This window comes from Monodelphis domestica, chromosome 3, assembly GCF_027887165.1.
Source record: "Monodelphis domestica isolate mMonDom1 chromosome 3, mMonDom1.pri, whole genome shotgun sequence".
In the NCBI taxonomy this organism is placed as follows: Eukaryota; Metazoa; Chordata; class Mammalia; order Didelphimorphia; family Didelphidae; genus Monodelphis; species Monodelphis domestica.
The window spans coordinates 259284583-259305545 of NC_077229.1; the positions used below are offsets into that span (position 1 = coordinate 259284583).

The 20963-nt window shown below is 37.1% G+C and overlaps 1 protein-coding gene across 3 annotated transcripts in view; it reads right to left on the reverse strand.

The window, feature by feature from the left end:
- RAB31 (RAB31, member RAS oncogene family) overlaps positions 1 to 20963 on the reverse strand; it is a 261556-nt gene that overhangs the window by 72969 nt on the left and 167624 nt on the right. For all 3 annotated transcript variants that reach the window (XM_007487716.3, XM_007487713.3, XM_056823652.1), the window contains 2 exons: positions 19080 to 19159; positions 4005 to 4086 (listed from right to left, as the gene is read on the reverse strand). In XM_007487716.3, coding sequence (XP_007487778.1) covers positions 4005 to 4086; positions 19080 to 19159 — 162 coding nt within the window. The remainder of the gene's footprint in view (positions 1 to 4004; positions 4087 to 19079; positions 19160 to 20963) is intronic.

The window sequence follows — 20963 nt, forward strand, 5'->3', positions numbered from 1 at the left end:
TTCATAGCAACAAAAAATAAAAACTGGAAAAGTAGGAGGGGTGCCCATTTATTGAAGAATGGCTAAATAATATGAATGAAATGGAATATTATTGAATTATAAGAAATCATTAAATTAACAGCTTCAGCATAAACTAGAAATAGCGGTATGAAATGAAAAATAGTGAAGTAAGAACTAGAAGAACAAGTTATACAATGGCATCATAAAGAAAAACAACTTTGAAAGGCCTCAGAACTCTGACCACTAGAATGACAAATTATGATTCCAGAGGACTAAAACTGAGGCATATTACCTCCATCTCCTATATGAGAGGATGGACTTAAAATATGGAATGATGTTTTTTGGACATAGTAAATGTGGTAATTTGGAAACAGGCAGCATAGTAGATAGAAAGGGGAGATCCTGGATCTGATTTCAGGCACTTCCTAGCTATGTGACCCTGGACAAGTCACTTAACCTCAGCTGCCTAGCCCTTAGCACTCTTCTATCTTAGAATTATTATCAATTCTAAGGCAAAAGGTAGGATTTTTTTTAATGTGGTAATTTGCTTTTCTGATCTGTTCATTTGTCATATTTTTTTTACTATTATTATTGTTGTTGTTGTTCAATGGGGGATGGAATAAGAAAAGAGAAAATAAATGCTTGTTAAATATTTTAAAAATAAAATCAGTTTTGTTTTTTCAAGAGCATGATATAATTTAAGTTTAATTATATTGCTATTGGTTTAAATTAATAATAAATATGTATTTTTAAAATAATAACAAATTTGGCCAGATATTCTGAAGCACACTTGCAATCTTTGCTCCTCAGGAACTGGGCCTGAGACTACTAGATTGATTGATTTCAGGAGTTTTGAGCTGCAGAAGGGTTAAAGCCAATAAACTGTCTGTAATATATTGATTACCACGTCTCCTAAAGAGAAACCAACCAGACTAGGTTGGAAACAGGTTAAGTGAGAGCTTCTGTAGTGATCAGAACCAGAACTGTGAGTAACTGTTATGCCTTCAGCCTAGGTGACATAGAGAGATCTTATCTCAAAAGAAAAAAAAAGGCATAAAGAGAGAAAAAGAAAAAAATAAAGAAAGTTGTCCCAGAAAGTGCTTATATGTGTCCCTGGATTTTCAGGAAAATGACATTTATTATGTATAATAATAATGTAGCAGCAAGAAATAACCCATGTTAATATGGCACTTTTAAAGCTTATAAAACACTTTCCTCATAATAGCCCTTTAAGGGAAAGCATTATTATCCCCATTTCACAGATAAGGAAGATTAAGTAACTTGGCCAGGATCACAAAGCTCATAAGGATGAGAAATAGGATTTGCTGAGTTTTACTAAGATTTAATGGATCCCACCAGTCTTTTTCCACACATATGTGATTAGGAATTGTAGGATGGAAAGCAGATCTAATAATTTTTTTAAATAAAAGGGGCTTCTGGATAGTGTGAAGATGGGATTAACTCTCCCCTATTTATTCTTTAGATTTTAGCCACCAGGAATGTATATACCCCAACTGAATCCTTAAGTGGGGGAAAGGGGGGAAGGTCTATGACCCACATGTGCCAGAAAATGACAAATCAAAAACAACTGACTGCCTCTTGGGCAGTCCAAAGCAAAGTAAAAGCCACCATTGGTCCACATAAAAGTGGACCAAAGGCACAGGAAGTAACGCAAATAACTATCTTTAAATATGGCAGTAACTTCCTGTGAGGAGTGTCTTCCCCTTTGAACTTGGCCTTGGAGGAACTTGGGCTTGAGACCTCAGACTGCTTCCCTCTGGACTGACATCTGGTTGAGTGGAAAAAAGCTGACTCTCTTTCCTTGGCTTTTCTGGAGGCACTAGCCTCCAGAGATGCCCCTCGTCTTGGAGGACACCTCATGGCTAGAAGCCTTCTTTAAGAGCCCCCTTTGCTAGGGCCTCTGAAGCCCTGCCTGGTTCAGACAAGGCTGGAGTAATTATCTCTCTCTCTCTCTCTCTCCTTACTTTCACTCTATCTGTAAATAAACTACCATAAAAGTCATTCTGATTTGATTAATTAATTTAGAATTAAGAAATTAACTCCTGGCGACCATACTCTTAAATATTCAGTCCAACCATAATTTTACCCATTACAATAGAGAGCTAGCCTTGGAGTCAGGAAATATTGGGTTCAAATCTGGCCTCAAATACATTCTAGCTATGTGACCCTCCCAGAAGTCACTTAACCCCAACTGCCTAGCCCTTACTGGTCTCTTGTCTTAGAACCAATATATAGGATTGATCCTATATATTATATATATATATATATAAGATCATATATATATGTGTGTATATATATATATATATATATATAAGATAGAAGGAAAGGCTTTTTTTAAAATAAAAGAATATCTTTTTTAAAATATCCTGATATCTAGAAATTAGGAAATTTAGTCTGAAACATAGCTCACCCAAAATTAAACTTACACAAATCAACATCATTGTTCAATGACTGGTGGTCCAGTTTATGAATTTGTCATCCCTCCCCCTTCTTTTGCTTTTTTTGCTACTGATCATTTTATTCTTAGCACTTCCAAGGTAACTCACACAAAAGAAGGGAGAGAAGGTCAATTTTCCTATTATAATAAAAACCACTCCACTAATGGAGTGTCTGGATATCAAGGTGACACTGGTTTCTCAAAGATTATATCAGTGGAGTATAAACTCTAAAAGGTTCTAACAACATAAAAAGTATTTTAATATAAATCTGGTGAAGGACTATGTCTCCACTGTAAAGGAACAGTCTAAATTTGGAAAGTCTCATCATCAGGTTAACCTCAGAGTGATGAACTTCTGGCCGCAGCAACTCTTCAGGACCAACTCCTAAGCTGTAAAGGTCCAAGGATTTGCATCAGTAGAGGAAGAGGCAGCAGGTAAAACTCACAGATTCTTAAGTATTTTTTTTTAAAACACGTTACATTTATTCTATCGTGAACTCCTTGAGGACAGATACTGCCTTTTGTCTCTTTTTATTTTTATTTTTTTAAACCCTTACCTTCTATCTTGGAGTCAATATTGGCTCCAAGGCTGAAGAGTGGTAAGGGCTAGGCAATGGGAATTAAGTGACTTGCCCAGGGTCACAGCTGGGAAGTGTCTGAGACCAGATTTGAACCCAGGACCTCCCATCTCTAGGCCTGACTCTCAATCCACTGAGCTACCCATGTCTCTTTTTTTAATCTCTACTGCCAGGCACAGAGTTGTTGTTCATCCTTCATTTTCAAAGAGGACTCATGACAGCATAGGCAATGTTTTAACTCTTGCATGAATTGGATTTAAGTGAGGTAGAGTTGCACAGTCATCAGCCTGACTCTCTCTTCCAGAGTCATCAAAGTCCTATGGCAGAATAAAAGTCAGGAAGACTGGCAATGGCCCATGATGAAGTGGATGACTTTGGCACAGAGTAGGCACCAAATAAATGTTTATTGACTGCCTCACTCACTTATGTAGCATTTCATAATTACAAAGAGTTTCACATATAATATCTTATTTGATCCTCCAACTAAGCTTGTGAAAGAAGTTTATGACTATTTCCCCCATTTTATAAATGAACCTAACACTCAGAGAGATTAGCAGATTGGACCAAGGTAACATGTTTAACATGGCAGACAGATTAGACTTCTGACTTCAAATCCAGAGCTTATTTTATGACACCACACTGTCTTTTTGGTTTAAGATGCCCTGTGGGCTAGAGGCAGGGTGGGTAGATGTAAAATGTCTATCTCTGTGTGTTTTGTTTACCCAGGTTTTTCCTCTCCACCTCTAGCAAATATCACAATTTAATATTCAAAACACAGATAACACAGCATATGGTGTTTTTTTATTTTTAGTGTTTTTCCCCTGATTGATGATGAGATGAGCTACTAAATGACATTATTCTCTAAAAATGTCTTTTGATATTTACCTCAAAAAAAAAAAGAATGAAAGAAAAATGTCTCTGAAAAACAAAAAACAGTGACTAAGAAACTTATAGGGACTGGTACTTACACGTTCCTGACCAGCTGTATCCCAGATGAGAAACTTATGAAGTTCATTTCCACAAGGCACAGTTTTAGTCATGAAAGAAGCACTGGAATTAAGAATCAACACCACTAGGTTAGTCCTGGAAATCACTGTTTCAAACAAACCCACTCTACTCCTCAGCAGGACTCTGGTTGCTAGAGGAAACCCCTGAGAAGAAAAAAGGACAATTGAGGTCAAGTGTTACTCTGAAAAAAAATCTTAGGCCTTCCACACAAATATACTGGCCTGTTTAAAAAAATTTAGCAACTTATTTTTATAATTTTTATGGATTGTACATCTATTCTGGGTATAATACAATACTTTTCAGCTCTTGAAAAAATAATAAAACCATGGATTTTATAAAAGAAAAAACTCCAATAACATAGTAAATTTGGTTCACAAGGAAGGTTGATTATATCAGATTATTTGTCATCTTGGGGAGTGGGGAAGGAAGGGAGAAAATTTGGATCACTAAATATCAGAAAACATTAAAATTTGTTTCTACAAGTAATTGGTAAGGAGGGGAATATAATAAAACATTACTGAGAAGTACACACACACACACACACACACACACACACACACACGAAAGGTTGATGTGTTGGTACTATTAAAATTTTGTCATGACAACAGCAAAAATGGCAAAATGACCTACCTAATGTGCTGTTATGAAAAAATTCAAAACTAATAACACCTGAAGAACGCTGTTATCTCTGTTCCCCAGCCTATGGATAATACTTCTGTACATGCTGAATTATGAATTAATAGCATAACATGTAGGATCCTCAAGAAATGATGACACTGGGCATTTTCTTTCTTCCTTCCTCATTTTTTCCTGGGTAATATCCATACATGACCACCTACTCTTTCTTGTTTCATAGGAAAGACTTCTCTATTCAAAGGTCCCCTCCCTGATGTGTGATTCTTTATTCTTGAAGAAAACGCCAAAGGAGCACAAGTTCTCTGAACATTTATTGAGGTTGTTATTGAAAGTCTACTAAGCTGACTCTGAGCACAGGTCCAGGGATAGACCCTGTGTCTATCATCTGAGGGCTAGATGAGTTTGGGGAAATTCACAGCAAGGTGATGCATGTTGGGGCCATTCTATAAAGTTCTGGAAGGCTTCACAAGAAGAATTGCCTCCACATCTTTTTTTTTACATTTTTTTTTTACATTTTCCCAATGATCAACAGATTCTCTCCTTGCTTTCCGCCCAGTTCTTTTTTTATTTTACCTTACTTCTCAAGTATTAGAATTTCAAGAACTTACCAGAGGCCTATCCCTTTGGCCCAGGCACTAATCTTTATAGGATCCTAACTCATGCTAGGAGCTGTTCTGTGAACCTACTTGCCCCCTCAAGATTTTGAAATGCTATTTCTAGTTCTCCTAGTTCAGATCCCATTCCCCACATGTTTCTTCATTTATTGGCTGAATTGGAATCCCATTAATCCATGCTTGTAGACCTTGTTGTTGCTTCATACCAGGCCTTACACCTCTAAATTCCATCTCTGACCTGCTTTCTTAGACTCTAAACCTCCCTGGTGTATGTCAGTTTGAGCCCCTCCCTCATGACTCATAACTATTGCATCCATCCAGCCCAGCCCTGCTCATGGCCCCAAATGGCATGCCCTGGCAGTGGATTCTCCTTCTCCACCTTCCATCTCCTTCCCCCACCAGCTCATCAGCACTTCCCCACACTGAGAGTGCCCTTCTTCCCCACGGACCAGTGAAACGTTAAAAGAAACTACCTACTTCTGTCACACTCTTCTGGCACTGACTACACTTCATGGGGCAGCTAGGTGGCACAGGGGATCGAGTGCCAGCCTGGCATGAGGAAGACTCATCTTCCCAAATTCAAATATGGCCTCAGATATTTTCTAAGGGGTAAGTCACTCGACCCTGGTTGCCTTGGACTCCTCCATGGTAAATGAGCTAGAAAAGGGCAGTATTTCTGCCAAGAAAACCCCAAATAGGGTCGTAAGGAATCAGACAGAATTAAAAACGACTAAAACAAGCTATTTTCTAACACGTACAGAATATCTCATACTGTTTCAATGTACCTGACGACAGGAAGCATACCCCTACCTTTCCATCTTAAGAGTTTCACTGGGCATAATTACTTGGTAATTATAAATTATAAACTATAAATCCCAAGAACGTGCACCTCTTTTGATTTACGCACACACACACAAAGGCTTTCTAAAATAGGAAAGTTGTGTTCCACAAAAGGGGACTCTGAAAAACTGATCAGATAGTCACTAATGAGGGAAGCATTTTAAAATGTTTTGTAAACCTCAAAGTACTATGTAAATGTGAACTACTATTATTAAATGGAAAGCTTCAGCTGCAATGCCTTCAGTTTAATTGCTTTTATAACACACACACACCCCATGTAGACTCTAAATGATCACCCTAGTGCAAATATCAATAATATGGAACTAGGTCTTGATCAATTGAGCACTGGCTATGGGAGGGGGGTGGGAGGAAGGGAAGGAAAGAAGATGAATCATGTATCCCTGGAAATTTTTTCTTAATTAATCAATTAAATAAAGTTTTTAAAAGTAAAATAAATTCACACACACACACACACACACACATTTTTTGGCCAAGAAAATATAAGTAATGTACATCTAATAAAAAAAATACACATACAAAGACAAAACTGCAGCTGGGAAAGTAAATCACAGGGATTCTTCTATCCAATCTATCCTTTCCATTGCTGCCAAAATTATCTTTTTAATGTCTAATCAGGTCATTTCTCTGCTCAAAAACTATCCATGACTCTATCACCCCTGAGAAAGGGCCCGACTGAAGGTCCTTCGTCATCTGGTTCCCACCTCCTGTTGCAATGTTATTCACATTACTCCCCTCTGTGCGCTTCACATTCTGGCCAAACTAGACCATTAGCCGTTCCTCAAATCAGACACTCTGTTTCCTGTCTCTGAGCTGTTTGGCCAGCTGCCCCATGGTGGGGAATGTCCTTTTCTTCCTTGAAGGCTCACCACCTCCACTCTAAGGCCTCCCGTCATCTTCGCAGGCAAAAAAGTCTTCTCTCCCTCCTCAAATTTTCTATAGCATTTTGTCTGGATTCCTCCTTTGGCTCCCTTTTACCTTCCTTGTATAACTCCTTACCTGGGTTCGTGTCAGATCCCCAGGAGAATGTAAATTCTTGGAAGGCAAGAAATATGCTATTTTTTAATCATTGTATCCCCAGGGACTTGTGTAGAGTAGGCACTTAGTTAATTTTATTGAATATGAATGAATTTCACAAATGATAGTTAATTCATACCTCATGGGTAGCCTGTTTAACAGCCATAGTTTTTATCATTAGACTAAACTTAGATATTCCAGGGGACTTCACTATCTAAAAGCACTTAGCCTGGCACAGAGTAGGAGAATAATAAACGTTTATTGAATCAAACGTAATTAACCTGGCCCAATGTGTGGTCCCCAGCTCTCTGTAGGTGGCTCTCAATAATGAAAGAACAAAACAAATTTATTTATAGGTCATGAAAACAAATCTGGTTCCCCCTTAAGATTAGAGCCATCCTTCTGATGTTATCTCCTGTTTATACTGATTATATCTTGCTCACCATGCTTTTTTGCATGTTGTCTCCACCATTTGACTGGGGACTATTTTTTGGCCTTTCTTGGCACCCCCCCCCCCCCCGCCACTTGGTATAATACCTGCCAAATGTCTTTTTATTTTTTATTATTTATTAGTTTGATATTTATATTATTAAATAATAAGATATTAAAGAATTAATATCTATTGACTGACTAATGTAAATATTATTAATAATGCTGCCTGCTCGTGGAGAATGCTTAATGAGAGGCCTATGTCATTCCTCAAGACCTCCCTCTTCCTGAGCCTTTTAGGAGCCTGAGCTGAATCCCCTTAGTGGTTCTTTATATTTCTGTCATTTACAGATGGGATTTATATTTCTTTTGTTCATCAACTCAGCATTTCTCTCCTTCAGTTCCCCAGCAGATGGTTTGGGTCCTCCTCTTTCTCCTACATGTATTGCTTGGCCTTTGGTCAGAGGTATGTTGGTAAATGTTTAACAACCAGATATGCAAACAACATACTTTGAGGTCTAATCTGCACGATTAACATTTTCTCCATTGCTTTTTGAAGTCTAGACAATCAACAAAACAATAAACAAATTCTTTATTTGTAATGTTTTCCTATTTCTAAGGTAAAAATGCTGACACTGAAATTTTATCAAGCTGGGGAGAGCTGACTCCAGCACATCCCAGCTCTGGCTGCTGAATCCCATTGCTGTTTCCTTCTTCTTTTTTTTAACTCTTACTTTCTGTCTTAATAACAATTCTAAGCCATAAGGGCCAGGGCTAAGAAATTAGGACTCAGTGACTTGCCCAGGGTCACACAGCTAAGAAATGTCTGAGGTCAGATTTGAACCCAGGTCCTCCTGACTCCAGGCTTGGCCCTCTGTCGACTGTGTGCCACCTCATTGCCCTGCTTCCCTCTATCTTTGAGCATTTTCTCTCCTGCAGATACCAGTGGATGGATTGTGATGTCTTCTCCAGAAGGTCCAGGATAGCAAAGTTACTACATAAAGTTATTCAGAGATCTTCTACTGTTATTCCCTTTTTTTGGGGTCTCTCAGAATCCAGTTTTTGATGTCAAATGATGTTTCCATTCTGCCCATCTCTGGCCTTTCGACAAAAGGAAGCTTAGTGGTTAGGAAGACAGTGTGCCCCTGATACTTCTTACTGGATACGTGATCAACAGCAAGAGTTGTAATGAGGGGGCAGCTGGGTAGCTCAGTGGATTGAGTGCCAGGCCTAGAGATGGGAGGTCCTAGGTTCAAATCTGGCCTCAGACACTTCCCCACTGTGTGACCCTGGGCAAGTCACTTGACCCCCATTGCCTAGCTCTCACCACTTTTCTGCCTTGGAGCCAATACACAGTATCAATTCCAAGGTGGAAGGTAAGGGTTTAAAAAAAAAAAAGAAGAAGAAGAGTTGTAATGAATCTGACATTGTCTACATTCCATCACTAGAGCGCTCTCTTCCCTGCCCTTGTTGGTACTACCCATGTGCTCAGGGGCTTGGCAAAATCCATGGTTTGCCCCCTTCCTCTAATTGTCCCTTCCACTCTGGCCCTTCCCAAATCTCTCTGGGTCAACCATGTGGGAGTGATTGAAACCCCACAGCATCGTTTCTTGCCTCAACTAGAGGGACCATTTGGGATGCATCCAATCGTTCGCCAAGCCAAGTACTCTCCAAGTGGCATTTTGGGAAGAGAAAATGTTGGAGTCCTGCCTATGCTGGAAATGATCCACTAAGAATAGGAAGATAAGAACAAAGAGGGCCTTGGCTGTTCAGGAAAGAATTCTAGATCTGGAACCAGAGATCTAGTTCAAAATCTCTGTTTTGATACTGGATTACTTGGATCACCAGGAGGAAGTCACAATCCCATTGATCTTGGATTTCCTAATGGGAATAATGGCATCTGTACACAGTGACTGACGGGGCTGGTGTCAGGAATGCTCTTTTTGAACCTTAAAATGCTTAGTAAACATAAGCTTTGAGTAGAGAAGCGTCCATATGAAGAGCCAGGAGGTCTGGGTTCTAGCCTTATAATTAATTCGTTGTGTGATCTTTAGCACACCTTTCTGGACTTCAGTTTATTCAGCAATAAAATTTTATGATCCTAAATTCAGCATCTTTGTTTCTCAGATCAAATAGCACTTGATTCTAAACATAGGTTTAGTCCCATAAACCTATGACTAATGAGTAGACTTCTTGTGAGGTGCTTATTGACAATCATTTCAACTCAATCAATTCAATAAACATCAGTGAAATGCATACTATAGATAAAGTCCTAAGGATACAAATATTTAAAATGACTATAAAAACTACCAATATCATTTATATCAACAACGAAAGTAACAAAAATCATGTGATTGTATTAAAAGTTGCAGAAAAAAAACTTTTGACAAAATACAACAATCATTCCTATTAAAAACACTTGAAAGCAGGTCCTAGGTTCAAATTTGATCTCAGACACTTCCTAGCTGGGTGACCCTGGGCAAGTCACTGAACCCCCATTGCCTAGCCCTTACCACTCTTCTTGGAAACAATACACAGTATTGATTCTAAGACACAAGGTAAGGCTTAAAAAAAAAAAAGCACATAACCTAAAATCGTAAGCAAACATAATCTGTAATGGGGATGTTACAAGCCTTATAATATATATTATGTATAATCAAGAGTGAAAAAGGATACCCATTGTCACCAATATTATTTAACATTGCATTAGAAATGCTAACAATAGCAATAAGAGAAGAAAGAAATTAAATCAGAATGGGCAAAGAGGTAATAAAACCATTTCTCTTCACAGACAGTGTGGTGGCATATATGGAATATCCTTGAGATTCCACTAAAAAAGGCTCTAGGAAATTTTGAGGAAGAAGAGAAGATTTTCACATGGGAAAATCAGAGAAGACATCAAGGATGAGGTAGTGCCTGAGTTGAGCCTTTAAGAAAGACATTCTCTAGAGACTCTCAGTAGCCAGCACAAATGTTTAATTAAAAAAAAGCACATAGGATTTATGGAACAGGTAGTCTTATGGAACCAGTAGACTTAATTCAAGTGTGTTCCCTCTTTTAATCATTTTCTATCTATTTATTCTATCACTTGCTTTGCAGATATTTATTTCCATGTTGTCTGTCCTTTTCGATTGTAAGCTCCATTGGGGCAAGGACTGCCTTTTTGCCTCTTTTGGTACACCTAACACTTAGTAGTCTGACAAATAGCAGGTGCTTAACATATGTTTATTTAATTAAATTTAATCAAATAGGCTGGCTGGGATGTAAAGCAGACAGAGGGAAGAATGAGCCAGAAAAGTACAAACTTTGTCAGAGTGTACCAGGATCCTTCCTATCATATGAACACCTCTGACACACAAAGGTTAGGACAACATTTGTAGTAAGAGCTATAAACTAAGGGTCATTTGGAGCATGGCTTGGGTTTTATCTTAAATATTCTCAGGCTTCTATCTCCTCTTTGAAGTACATCCCAAAGTGGTGAAAGGAGTGGGTGAGTGGTGGAGTGGGTAGGACTGGGGATTTAGCATTGTGTTAGAGCCTGTCAGGATTCCATTTTCTGCAGAAGCCAAAATCTGGCAGTCAAGTGACAGGACTTCCTTGTTACAACTGAGAAAGATCCGTACACATACACACATAGATGCAAAATGTCAAAGCAATCTGCTTCATTAGCATAGCCAAGATTTTTTTACTTTTAATCACAGTTGAAGAGGTGGCATTAACCCCTTATAGTGATGGAACAAGACTTGCTGGTCCTTAGGTTGGTCAGTTTCCTATATCAGCTGATGTCAATTTGCCTTATGCTTTGAGATTCTCTTTCTTTTATGATACTGGGATTGGATAACAAAACAAAAATATGGGCCAGGAGTAATAATGAAGAAACAAAGCTTTCTTTAAAAGACTTAAAATTTTGACCATTGGGCTATAATTTGAAAATTAGGAAGTCATGCATTCAGAAATACTGAGGAATAGAATGAAATGAAAAGTCTAAGAAGTTGAAAGGAAGCAGTAAGAAGATTAGAAAGAAGATAATCATAATAACTTTTACTAATGCAAAAAAGACTAATATTCAGTAGCACCTGGACACTTTTGTTATTTCCTTCACTAGCTCATTTTCTAGATGAGTAACTGAGGCAAACAGGGTTATCCAGAGTCACAGAGCTTTTGGCCATTAAGTAGGATGCTTTCTTTGGGGGGGGGGAGTTGAAGGGGAGAAATGTTTATATGGCACCTACTTTTATATAGCACCTATTACTCTCAGATATTTATGTTAAGCACTTTCTTAAAAGATTTTTTTTTTGAGACTTTCTACAAATATCTCATTTGATCTTTCTCTGGGAAGTTGGTCCTATGTTTACTCCCATTTAACATTTGAAGAAACTGAGGCACAGCAAGGTTAAGCAACTTGCTCAGGGTCACACAGTAAGTGTCTGAGAACATATTTGAATTCATATCTTCTGACTCTAGTCCCAGCATTACCTAGCTGCTTCCTTCACTCTGCCCCATGCAAATTTAGATTTCCTTATTTAATTGCTTTGGACTGAATTCATTTGCCAGGTCTATAGTTCTAGGCTCCTTTTCAACCAATTATAAATACTCTTCATTTGCCTGGAAAATTTTCACTGACATTCTAAGCTAATCACTGGCTCATAAGAACAAATTAGATAGACAAGTTCCCCAATAAGGAAATACTGCTTAAATAGTCCTGCTGTTATTTGAGAGATCATATTAACCCCAAAACTTTCCACAAGCCTCAGAAACAAGCTTGGGCACAAATGATTCATGAAATGATAGAAAGTCAAGGAGAAGAATGAGAGCCTGGATAATAGATACCAGATTGTATGATAATAAGCATGGTATAATGACTCTTTTATCACTTGTACTTTGAGATCAATAGTATAAAAAGCTCTTCTAGGGATCTTAGAAACATTTCTTCCTGAATTGCTCTGCTTTTGATGATTTAGCAACTCAGGTTGACCTTTGTTTAGATTGTCAAAAGAAGCATGTGATTGTAATGAAATGGAAAGGGTCCTGAATAATCAACCACTGCGTTTCTTGATTGCTGCATAGGAGACTTTGTGTTAATACCGGCATGGTGGGGATACAAAGATAAAGTGAAAACAGTTCCCTGCCCTCAAGAAGCTTACATTCTAGTAGTCAGCAGAGACCTCGATTAATTCTTGCTTCTGACATTGATAAGTTGAGTGACAATGGACAAGGGCTTTCTTTACACCTCTGAAGCTTTATTTGTAAAATGTGGATAATAATATCTTTAATGCCTACAAAATGGGTTTTTGATGATACATGTAAAATATTTTGCAAACTTTGGAGCCTTTTATTTTGCTGCTATTGTTATGATCTCTCTATCACTTTAAAAAAGCCCTTACTCTCTCTCCTAGCATCCATTCTAAGACAGAAGAGTGGCAAGGACTAAGCAATCAGGTTTAAGTGTCCCTCTCGCTTATCTTTAGGGAGGGACTCTTTTTTGTCTGTAGTGAGTTGTTCATCAAATTCTTTTGGGGAAATATTTGTTGAGTATTTATGTGTAAAGTTCCCTTTGGGCACTGAAGGAAATATAAAGTAAATACCACTTGAACTCTACTGTACAAAGCATAAAATACTTTGGATCAGGCAGAGCAAATAAGAAAGCTTCTTGGAAAAAAGGCTTCTTGAGGAGTAAGACTGGAAGGATATCAAGAATTTTCATAAATGAGATGATTTTCTATATCAGTTCTCAAAATTAACAGTGTGCTATAAGTGGAAAGGTAACCAGTCTTAGAGTCTAAAGCAAAGGAACGCTTATAAATGGTTATGTAAATTGATGTATATTAATTAGTCACATATACATCCTGAGATAGAAGATAAGACATATTTATAATGCCTCTTTTCTTCACCAATAAAGAAACAGATTGACATTTTCCTTTGCCCCCAACATATACACATACATACACAAGCTATTTTTACATTTATAGTTCTATGAACCTCCCAGATTTAGACTACCTTCTAATTTGATTCACCAGTTATTTATTGAGTATTTATCATGAATAGGGCACTGTGGTAGGCATTTATGTCACCTTCACATCTGCTATGGTTTGTTTGTTTTCTAATTAAATGTATTTGTTTGTTTTTTTGTTACATTAAAGTTCCTAGGTATCTTCTGCTCTTCCTCTTCTCCCTGCACTAGTGAAGGCATCATTTAATAAAAATATGTGTATATATACATATAAAAACTATGTTTTGCTTATTGTTGTTTCTATTTATCATTTCTTTCTCTGGACATGAGAAAGAATAGATACCACTGCCTTTAAAGCTGGTTTGTGTAATTGTCACTGGTCAGTACTAGTGATATAAAGTTCATGAATTAAATTTCCACTTAGATTTGTTCCATTCCATAAATGGAAAGTCCAGACGTCTTTTGGAGGCACAAACTACTATATATAAACAATAGCTGTTATTGTTATGGCTTATAAAATGCTTTTACTCATCTTAATAATAATAGTCAACATTTAAATAAATCACTTTAAAGTTTGTAAAATATTTTACATATATCATTGCATGTGATTCTTACACAACCTGTGAGGTTGGCAGTATTATTATCTCCTTTTTCCAGATGAGGAAACTGTGGCTGAGAAAAGTCATGCTTTGCTGTATAAGTTATGGACAGCTAGATGTCACAATGGATAGTGCTCCAGGGAATGAAGTCTGGAAGACTCATCTCCCCAAGTTCAAATCTGATCTCAGACACTAACTGTATGACCCTGGGCAAATCATTTAACTTAATTTCCTCAAACATAAAACGGAGAAACTAACAGGGACTTCCCAGAGTGGTTGTAAAGATTAGATGAGATATTTGTGAAGTGCTTTACCATAAATACCTGGAACATAGTAGGTACTATATAAACCTTTCACTATATAGTAGGTACTATATAAACTCTTTCCCCTTGAAAAAACTATCCTATTTGATGTCAAAAAGGAAACAGAATGTCTTGGGGCAGATTCTCTGTTGAGAGGATAATGAAAGGCAAGCAAAATGGAGGAAATTTCTATTAAAATTAGTTTAGAAAGTCTAATATTGGTCAGAAGTCTAAAATTGGTCAGGAATTTTTGCTAAGCTTTCATTTCAACCTCTTTCTGTCAGAGTTGGTAGAAACAGCAAAATTGAGTTTTATCTCTTCTTGCCTTCCTATGTTAAAATATCAAAGTAATGGGTGCCCCAGAGAAAAAGGAAGAATCTGAAAACTGGCACATTATCTCTTGAATACCATAAAACTAATATAATTGGGGGTACTTTTAATTACTCTGCTAAAGCAAACAAAACTGACTTACAGAAACTGATATAAAGTGAAATAAGCAAAAACAGGAAAATGTACACAGTAGTATTGTGAATAGATCAAATGTGATTGACATTGCTACTAACAGCAATACAATGATCCAGAACAATTCTGAGGGATTTATGCAAAAAGAATGCTATCCATCTCCAGAGAAAGAACTCTTGGAGTAGGAATGAAGATGAAAGCATATGGCTTATCACTTGTGTATTTTGATATATGATTTGGGGTTTTGCTTTTAGAAGATTATTCACTTATAAAGATGACTAACATAGAAATATGTTTTGCTTGATAATACACATATAACCCAGACTGAACTGCTTGTTAGCTCCAGCAGTGGGGAGGGGGACAATATGGATCATATAACTTCGGAAAACTTATGTAGAAATTTGTTAGTAAAATAAAGCAAACAAAATTTAGAAGTTAGAAATTTTTTCAGCATAACAGCTTTCAGTTATTTTTTTCTGTCTTACAAAACAAAGTAATTATACTAGACTTTATTAAGTAGTGTGAACAAGATTCTAAATGCAATTTAGAAGCTAGGATATTCACATTGTTTTCCACGAAAATTTGTTCTAATTCACTAAAAATTCATGCACATTACATTACAAAATAGAAAAGGAAGGAGGGAGGAAAGGGGAAGATGAAGGAAGGAACGAATGAAGGAAGGAGGAACGGAGGGACTTGAGCTTGAATTAGGACTTTCTCCTAGGAAAGTAAATCCACCTGAAAACAGATCAAAAGTCAACAGCAATGCCCATGGCCATTAGCAAAAGTTGAGTAGGAAAATTTAATCTAGCTAATTACTGGCATTTTTGATAGGGGAAGGAATCCAATAGTACTCTTTAAAACAGTATTATAAATATTTCCAAAGTCCCACATTCCTTCTGAAAAACAATTAATATAACTTAAGGTTGAGAAGTGGTATGACTTAATAAGGAGGGAGAAGGGCCAATCCTGGAAACAGGAAAATATGGAGTTAAGGCTTGCCTTTTGAGTCACCTGACTTTGGAATTAGACATTTAATCTCTCAGAGACCCTCTCAGCCCCCTTCCAAGCAACTCTAAAAGATTAGAAGACATAGAGGAGTTGTTGAACTATATCAGTTAGAGACAATTCTATACTAGGAATTCTTCATAGCAATGAAATCAGACATTCCGTAAAAAAGAATATAGAAGATAGGGTTTCCTATAATGAGAATTTTCCTGCATTGGCTAAAAGAAGTTTTGAAATAATATATATTTAGAGAAATCTCAGATTCACCCAGATTTCAGAAAAGAGAGAATACAATAGGACTGTAGACAGACTAAGCAAAAGAAACCAATAAGGACATATTGGGGTGAGATGATCAGGTAAATACAAGCAGAAAAAGAATCCAGGAGTAAGTGTAGTCAGGAGCAGCTCTTAAATTGTCACAGACAGCAGCCAATTGATTAGAAATTGTGACAGCAACAAACAAAGAGACGACAGTTGAAAAAAAGACTTTTAAAAGACAGCCAAATTACAAGTTTAAGTTCATGCTGTATAATCCCTCAGATGACTTGAACATCTCCAGAAAACATAGAAGAGGAGAGGGGCAGTGAGATGCACATAAGGAGATATTGGGGGGAAAAAAAGAATTCTATCTCAAGGGTCTTGAAAGTCTTGATTACCAGCCATGAAACCCGAAAATGGCTTTTGTGCCCATATAAGAGCAATCTAAATATGACAAGAATGGGGGGGGGGGGGGGGGAGAAAGGAAGTGAGAAAATGAAGGGAGGAAGAATATAAAAAACAAAGCAATTTTAAAATCATGATAATAACCAAGTTTTTATTGTCTCTTCCCAAAGCTAAACAATTATAAAAGCACTACATCAGCCCTCAAAGCAATAAACTACATAATTATATGACTATCAATTAGACAACAATGTGGAAAAAAGTTAACCTTATACAAATTGGGGAGGAAATTTTTAGACAAATGAATTCAATATTTAGTAAGCACTTACTATGTACAATCCATTGCTATATGCAATTTTCCTCTTTATTTTGTGTACATATCTATATGTTGTATATATATATATATATATATAATATGTATATATGTTATGTGATATATGATGATATATTATATGTATGTTGTATGTGTGTGTGTTAAATTATTGGTTTTGGGGGGTTTTTTCCTCTTATCCTCAAATTATTGTAATTTTTAAGTTGATTATGTTTTCATGATCCTTTTTGGGGAAACTTTTCCCAATAACAATCAAAGGGGGAATGTAAAAATGGAGATTTGAACCCCAGATTTCAATCCCTAGAAGTCCTTGGCACTTCCCAGAATGCCCTATAATCTCACCTGAGATCCCCACCTGGGCAGAGAACAAAATTTATTTAAACTGACTGTACCACCTACTTGGCTCTCTACTTCCGCTTCTAATCACACGCAGGCAAGATGTAAGTGGCTGTGAATGGGCGATGTGCCCTAGCCACTTGCTTTCTTATTTTGTATTTTTTTTATCCTTGATTTCTACTAATCTTTAATAAACCTCTAAAAATATAATACTTTTAGTAGAGAAACTAATTTAATTTTTACAGTGTTCACAAAATCACCTGCTTTGCTTGCCTAAAAATGTACTGAGAAGAAAAGAGAAGAAAGTAAGATCATCCTGAATTCAACGAACAGTATCTTGGGAGTTAAAATAAGTTTATCACCACCCTTCCGTATATGAGCACACCCAACTATAAGGAGAGAAGAATTCCTGGCATAGGATTAATCCAGAAAAGGGAGAGGAAATGGTTGAGTCAGTCTGTTCCACAGGATATCCAAAGAAATGTGAAGCATGCATGGATAACTTTGCCTATGTTTGCTCTTAGTACAGGACCTGTTAAGGAGCTAGGTTGGGTTTTTTTTGTTATTATTTTTTAATGACTATAAAATTCTGCCTGGAAAAAAAACAAGGATGTGCTATATGTAGTCATTCACTTGTAAATAAGGAAATCAACTTAAAAGTAGAACGTGGGGGATGCAGACTAGACAAAAAGATATTTGTGGCAGTGAAAATATTTAAGGGCTAAAGTATTTTTTACTAAATCTCTTTCAGGAACCCTAAAGAAGCAATTGATTCTCATTTGGTTCATTATCTTTCAAGTCATTTTAAAGGTTCCACTTTCTTGCATTCCAACCTTTACCTGCAATCCAAAACTCAAGTTACCACCCCAAGACCCAAGGCTTCTGATTGGTGAGCATTCATTATATCTAGCCCAGATCCAGTCCTACTGTGCTATACAACTTTTTTTTTAACCCTTACTTTTTGTCTTAGAATGGATTCTAAGTATTGGTTTCAAGGCAAAAGAGTGGTAAGGGCTAGACAATTGAGGTTAAGTGACTTGCCCAGGGTCACCTAGCTTGGAAGTGACTAAAAGTTGAATTTGAACCCAATATCTCCATATCCAAGTCTGGCTCTCTATCTACTAAGTCACTAACTGCCCCTATTTCCTATCTATCATCATGCCACTTGTATGGATCCTCTTCTTCCCACATATCCTTCCCTCACATTTCTTCGAACTCTAACAAGAATAATGAAATCAATACTAGTATTCCTGGAAAGGATGTGTTAATCAGTTGTTCTATGAGACCAATAACCAACCCCACCCCCACCCCCCACCTCCGTGACTTTCCTAGCCACTTGTACCCCTTTATGTATCATCTTTCTTTATTAGAATTTAAATTCCTTAAGGGAAGGAACTGGCTTCCTTGCTTGCATTTATATTCCCAGAATTCAGCACAGCGTTTGGCACAGTAATAGATGCACTTTAAAATTGCTTTTTTAACTCAATTAATTCAACTCATTATGACTGAGGGCCAGTTGAGAAGAAACAAGCTAGTTTATTTTATTTATTAAGAACCCATGTGCCTGGCATGTGCCTGAAGATTACAATTACAAAATAAGACAGTTTCTATCCTCAAAAAGCTTCCATTCTTCTAGAAGGGAAATGTTTTCAGGTAAGTAAATACAGGGTATTTATAAAATAAATGCACAATGATTTGAAGGAATGATAGCATGGGGGCACTAAGAACTGGGAGAATCTTAAATCAAGGAAATGAATGAGTCATCAAGATCCTTCTACTTCTGGTTCTAGCAAAGGAAAAATGTAATAGAGGATAATATCCTGGAATACTTACCCAATTGTAGGGCTGATGTTGTGGTCAAAGTGATCCTGTACAAATCGGCAAACAATGCTTGACTTTCCAACTCCAGTATCCTAGAAAGTAATGAGAGCACAGGTAAGTTCAAGGACTGCTGAACCTAACCTAGGACTAAGATGTTTGTGATCCAGATGTTCATAGTAAATGTGTTACCTTTTAGAGGGGCTTAAGAAGGAAATAAGCATTTACTAAGTGCCCATTAGCAGAGGGTTTGTGCTAAGTGGTTTTCCAATATTATCTCATTTGATCTTCATGAGACTGGAAGGTAAATGCTATTATTATTCCCATTTTATAGTGGAGGAAACTGAGAAAAGAAGAAGTTAAGTGGACTTGACCAGGGACAAAGAACTAGTTATCCTCTAAGGCAGGATTTGAACTTAAGTCTTCCCCCAAAAGAAAGCAATCTCAAGCTGGCTATTTTTCCAGGAATCATTTTCATATTTGGAGTCCATCAGTTCAGTTCAAATGTATGCCTTTCTAAAATTCTTCCCTTTAACACCTAAATGACCCCCCAATTATGCCTCAGTTCCATTTAATTACAAAGTTTCACATCAGATAAGTTTTCACTATTTTTTACTTTATTGGGCAACAACTTCAAAACTAAATTCTCTTTATGCTGCTTTGTTTGGGGCAACTCTTGGTAAGACAGGACCCTCACTGAGATGGAAGAGTTTTCAGGTGCTACCTAGACCTCACAGCTAAACAAAACTTATTATTATTATTTTTTTAATTTAAAACCCTTACCTTCCGTCTTGGAGTCAATACTGTGTATTGGCTCTAAGGCAGAAGAGTGGTAAGGGCTAGGCAATGGGGGTCAAGTGACTTGCCCAGGGTCACACAGCTAAACAAAACTTATTTCTAGAGCATACCCAACAAAAGATCATCTAGCTTTAGCTTAAAAGAACTCCAATAAGTAAAATGAAATGAAAGGTGTTTGCTTTGCTCTCATAATCAACAAATATTTGCAGCAAAGTCTTTGGCAACAAGATAAATTTAAAAGGGTTATGTTATAAATTTGAAATAGCTAATTCTGTACTCCTATGTTAAAAATACTGTTGGAGGCAGCTAGGTGACCCAGTGGATTGAGAACCAAGCCTTGAGATGGAAGGTTCAAATCTGACCTCTTCCTAGCTGTGTGGCCCTGGACAAGTCACTTAACCTTAATTGCCTAATCCTAATCACTCTTCTGCCTTGGAACCAATACACAGTATTGACTCTAAGAAAGAATATGAGGGTTTTTTTAAAAAGAAATAGGAAAAAAAAAGAAAATACTGTTCATTGCACTTTATTTTGTCTTAAAATAAAGGAAATATGGTATATACTCTGCAATCCAGTGACATCGACCTCTTTGCTGTTTCTTATACAAGAAACTCCATCTCCCACTGTAAGGCATTTTCACTGGATGTCCCATGATACCTATATTTATCTCCTTCTCCATTCCTACCCCAGATTTCTCTGGGTTCCTTCAAATCCTGGCTACAATTCCACCTTCTGCAGGAAACCTTTCATTCACTGTTGTTTGGTCATATCCCAACTTTTTGTGACCCCATTTGGAGTTTTATTGGCAAAGATCAGTATCTCTGGAGTGGTTTGTCATTTCTCTCATTTTACAGATGAGGAAACTGAGATTAAGTGACTTGCCCAGGGTCACACAGCTGGTAAGCATCTGAGGCTAGATTTGAACTCAAGAAGATGAATTCTCCCTGGCTCCAAGATCTTATCTATTGTGCCACCTAGATGCCCTTTAACAACCCTCTTCAATTCCAAAGCCTTTCCTCTCTAGTGATCATCTCTAATGTATCCTGCATATAGTTTGTTTGTCTACTATTGTAATTGTTTGAATGTTGTCTCCTTCTTAGC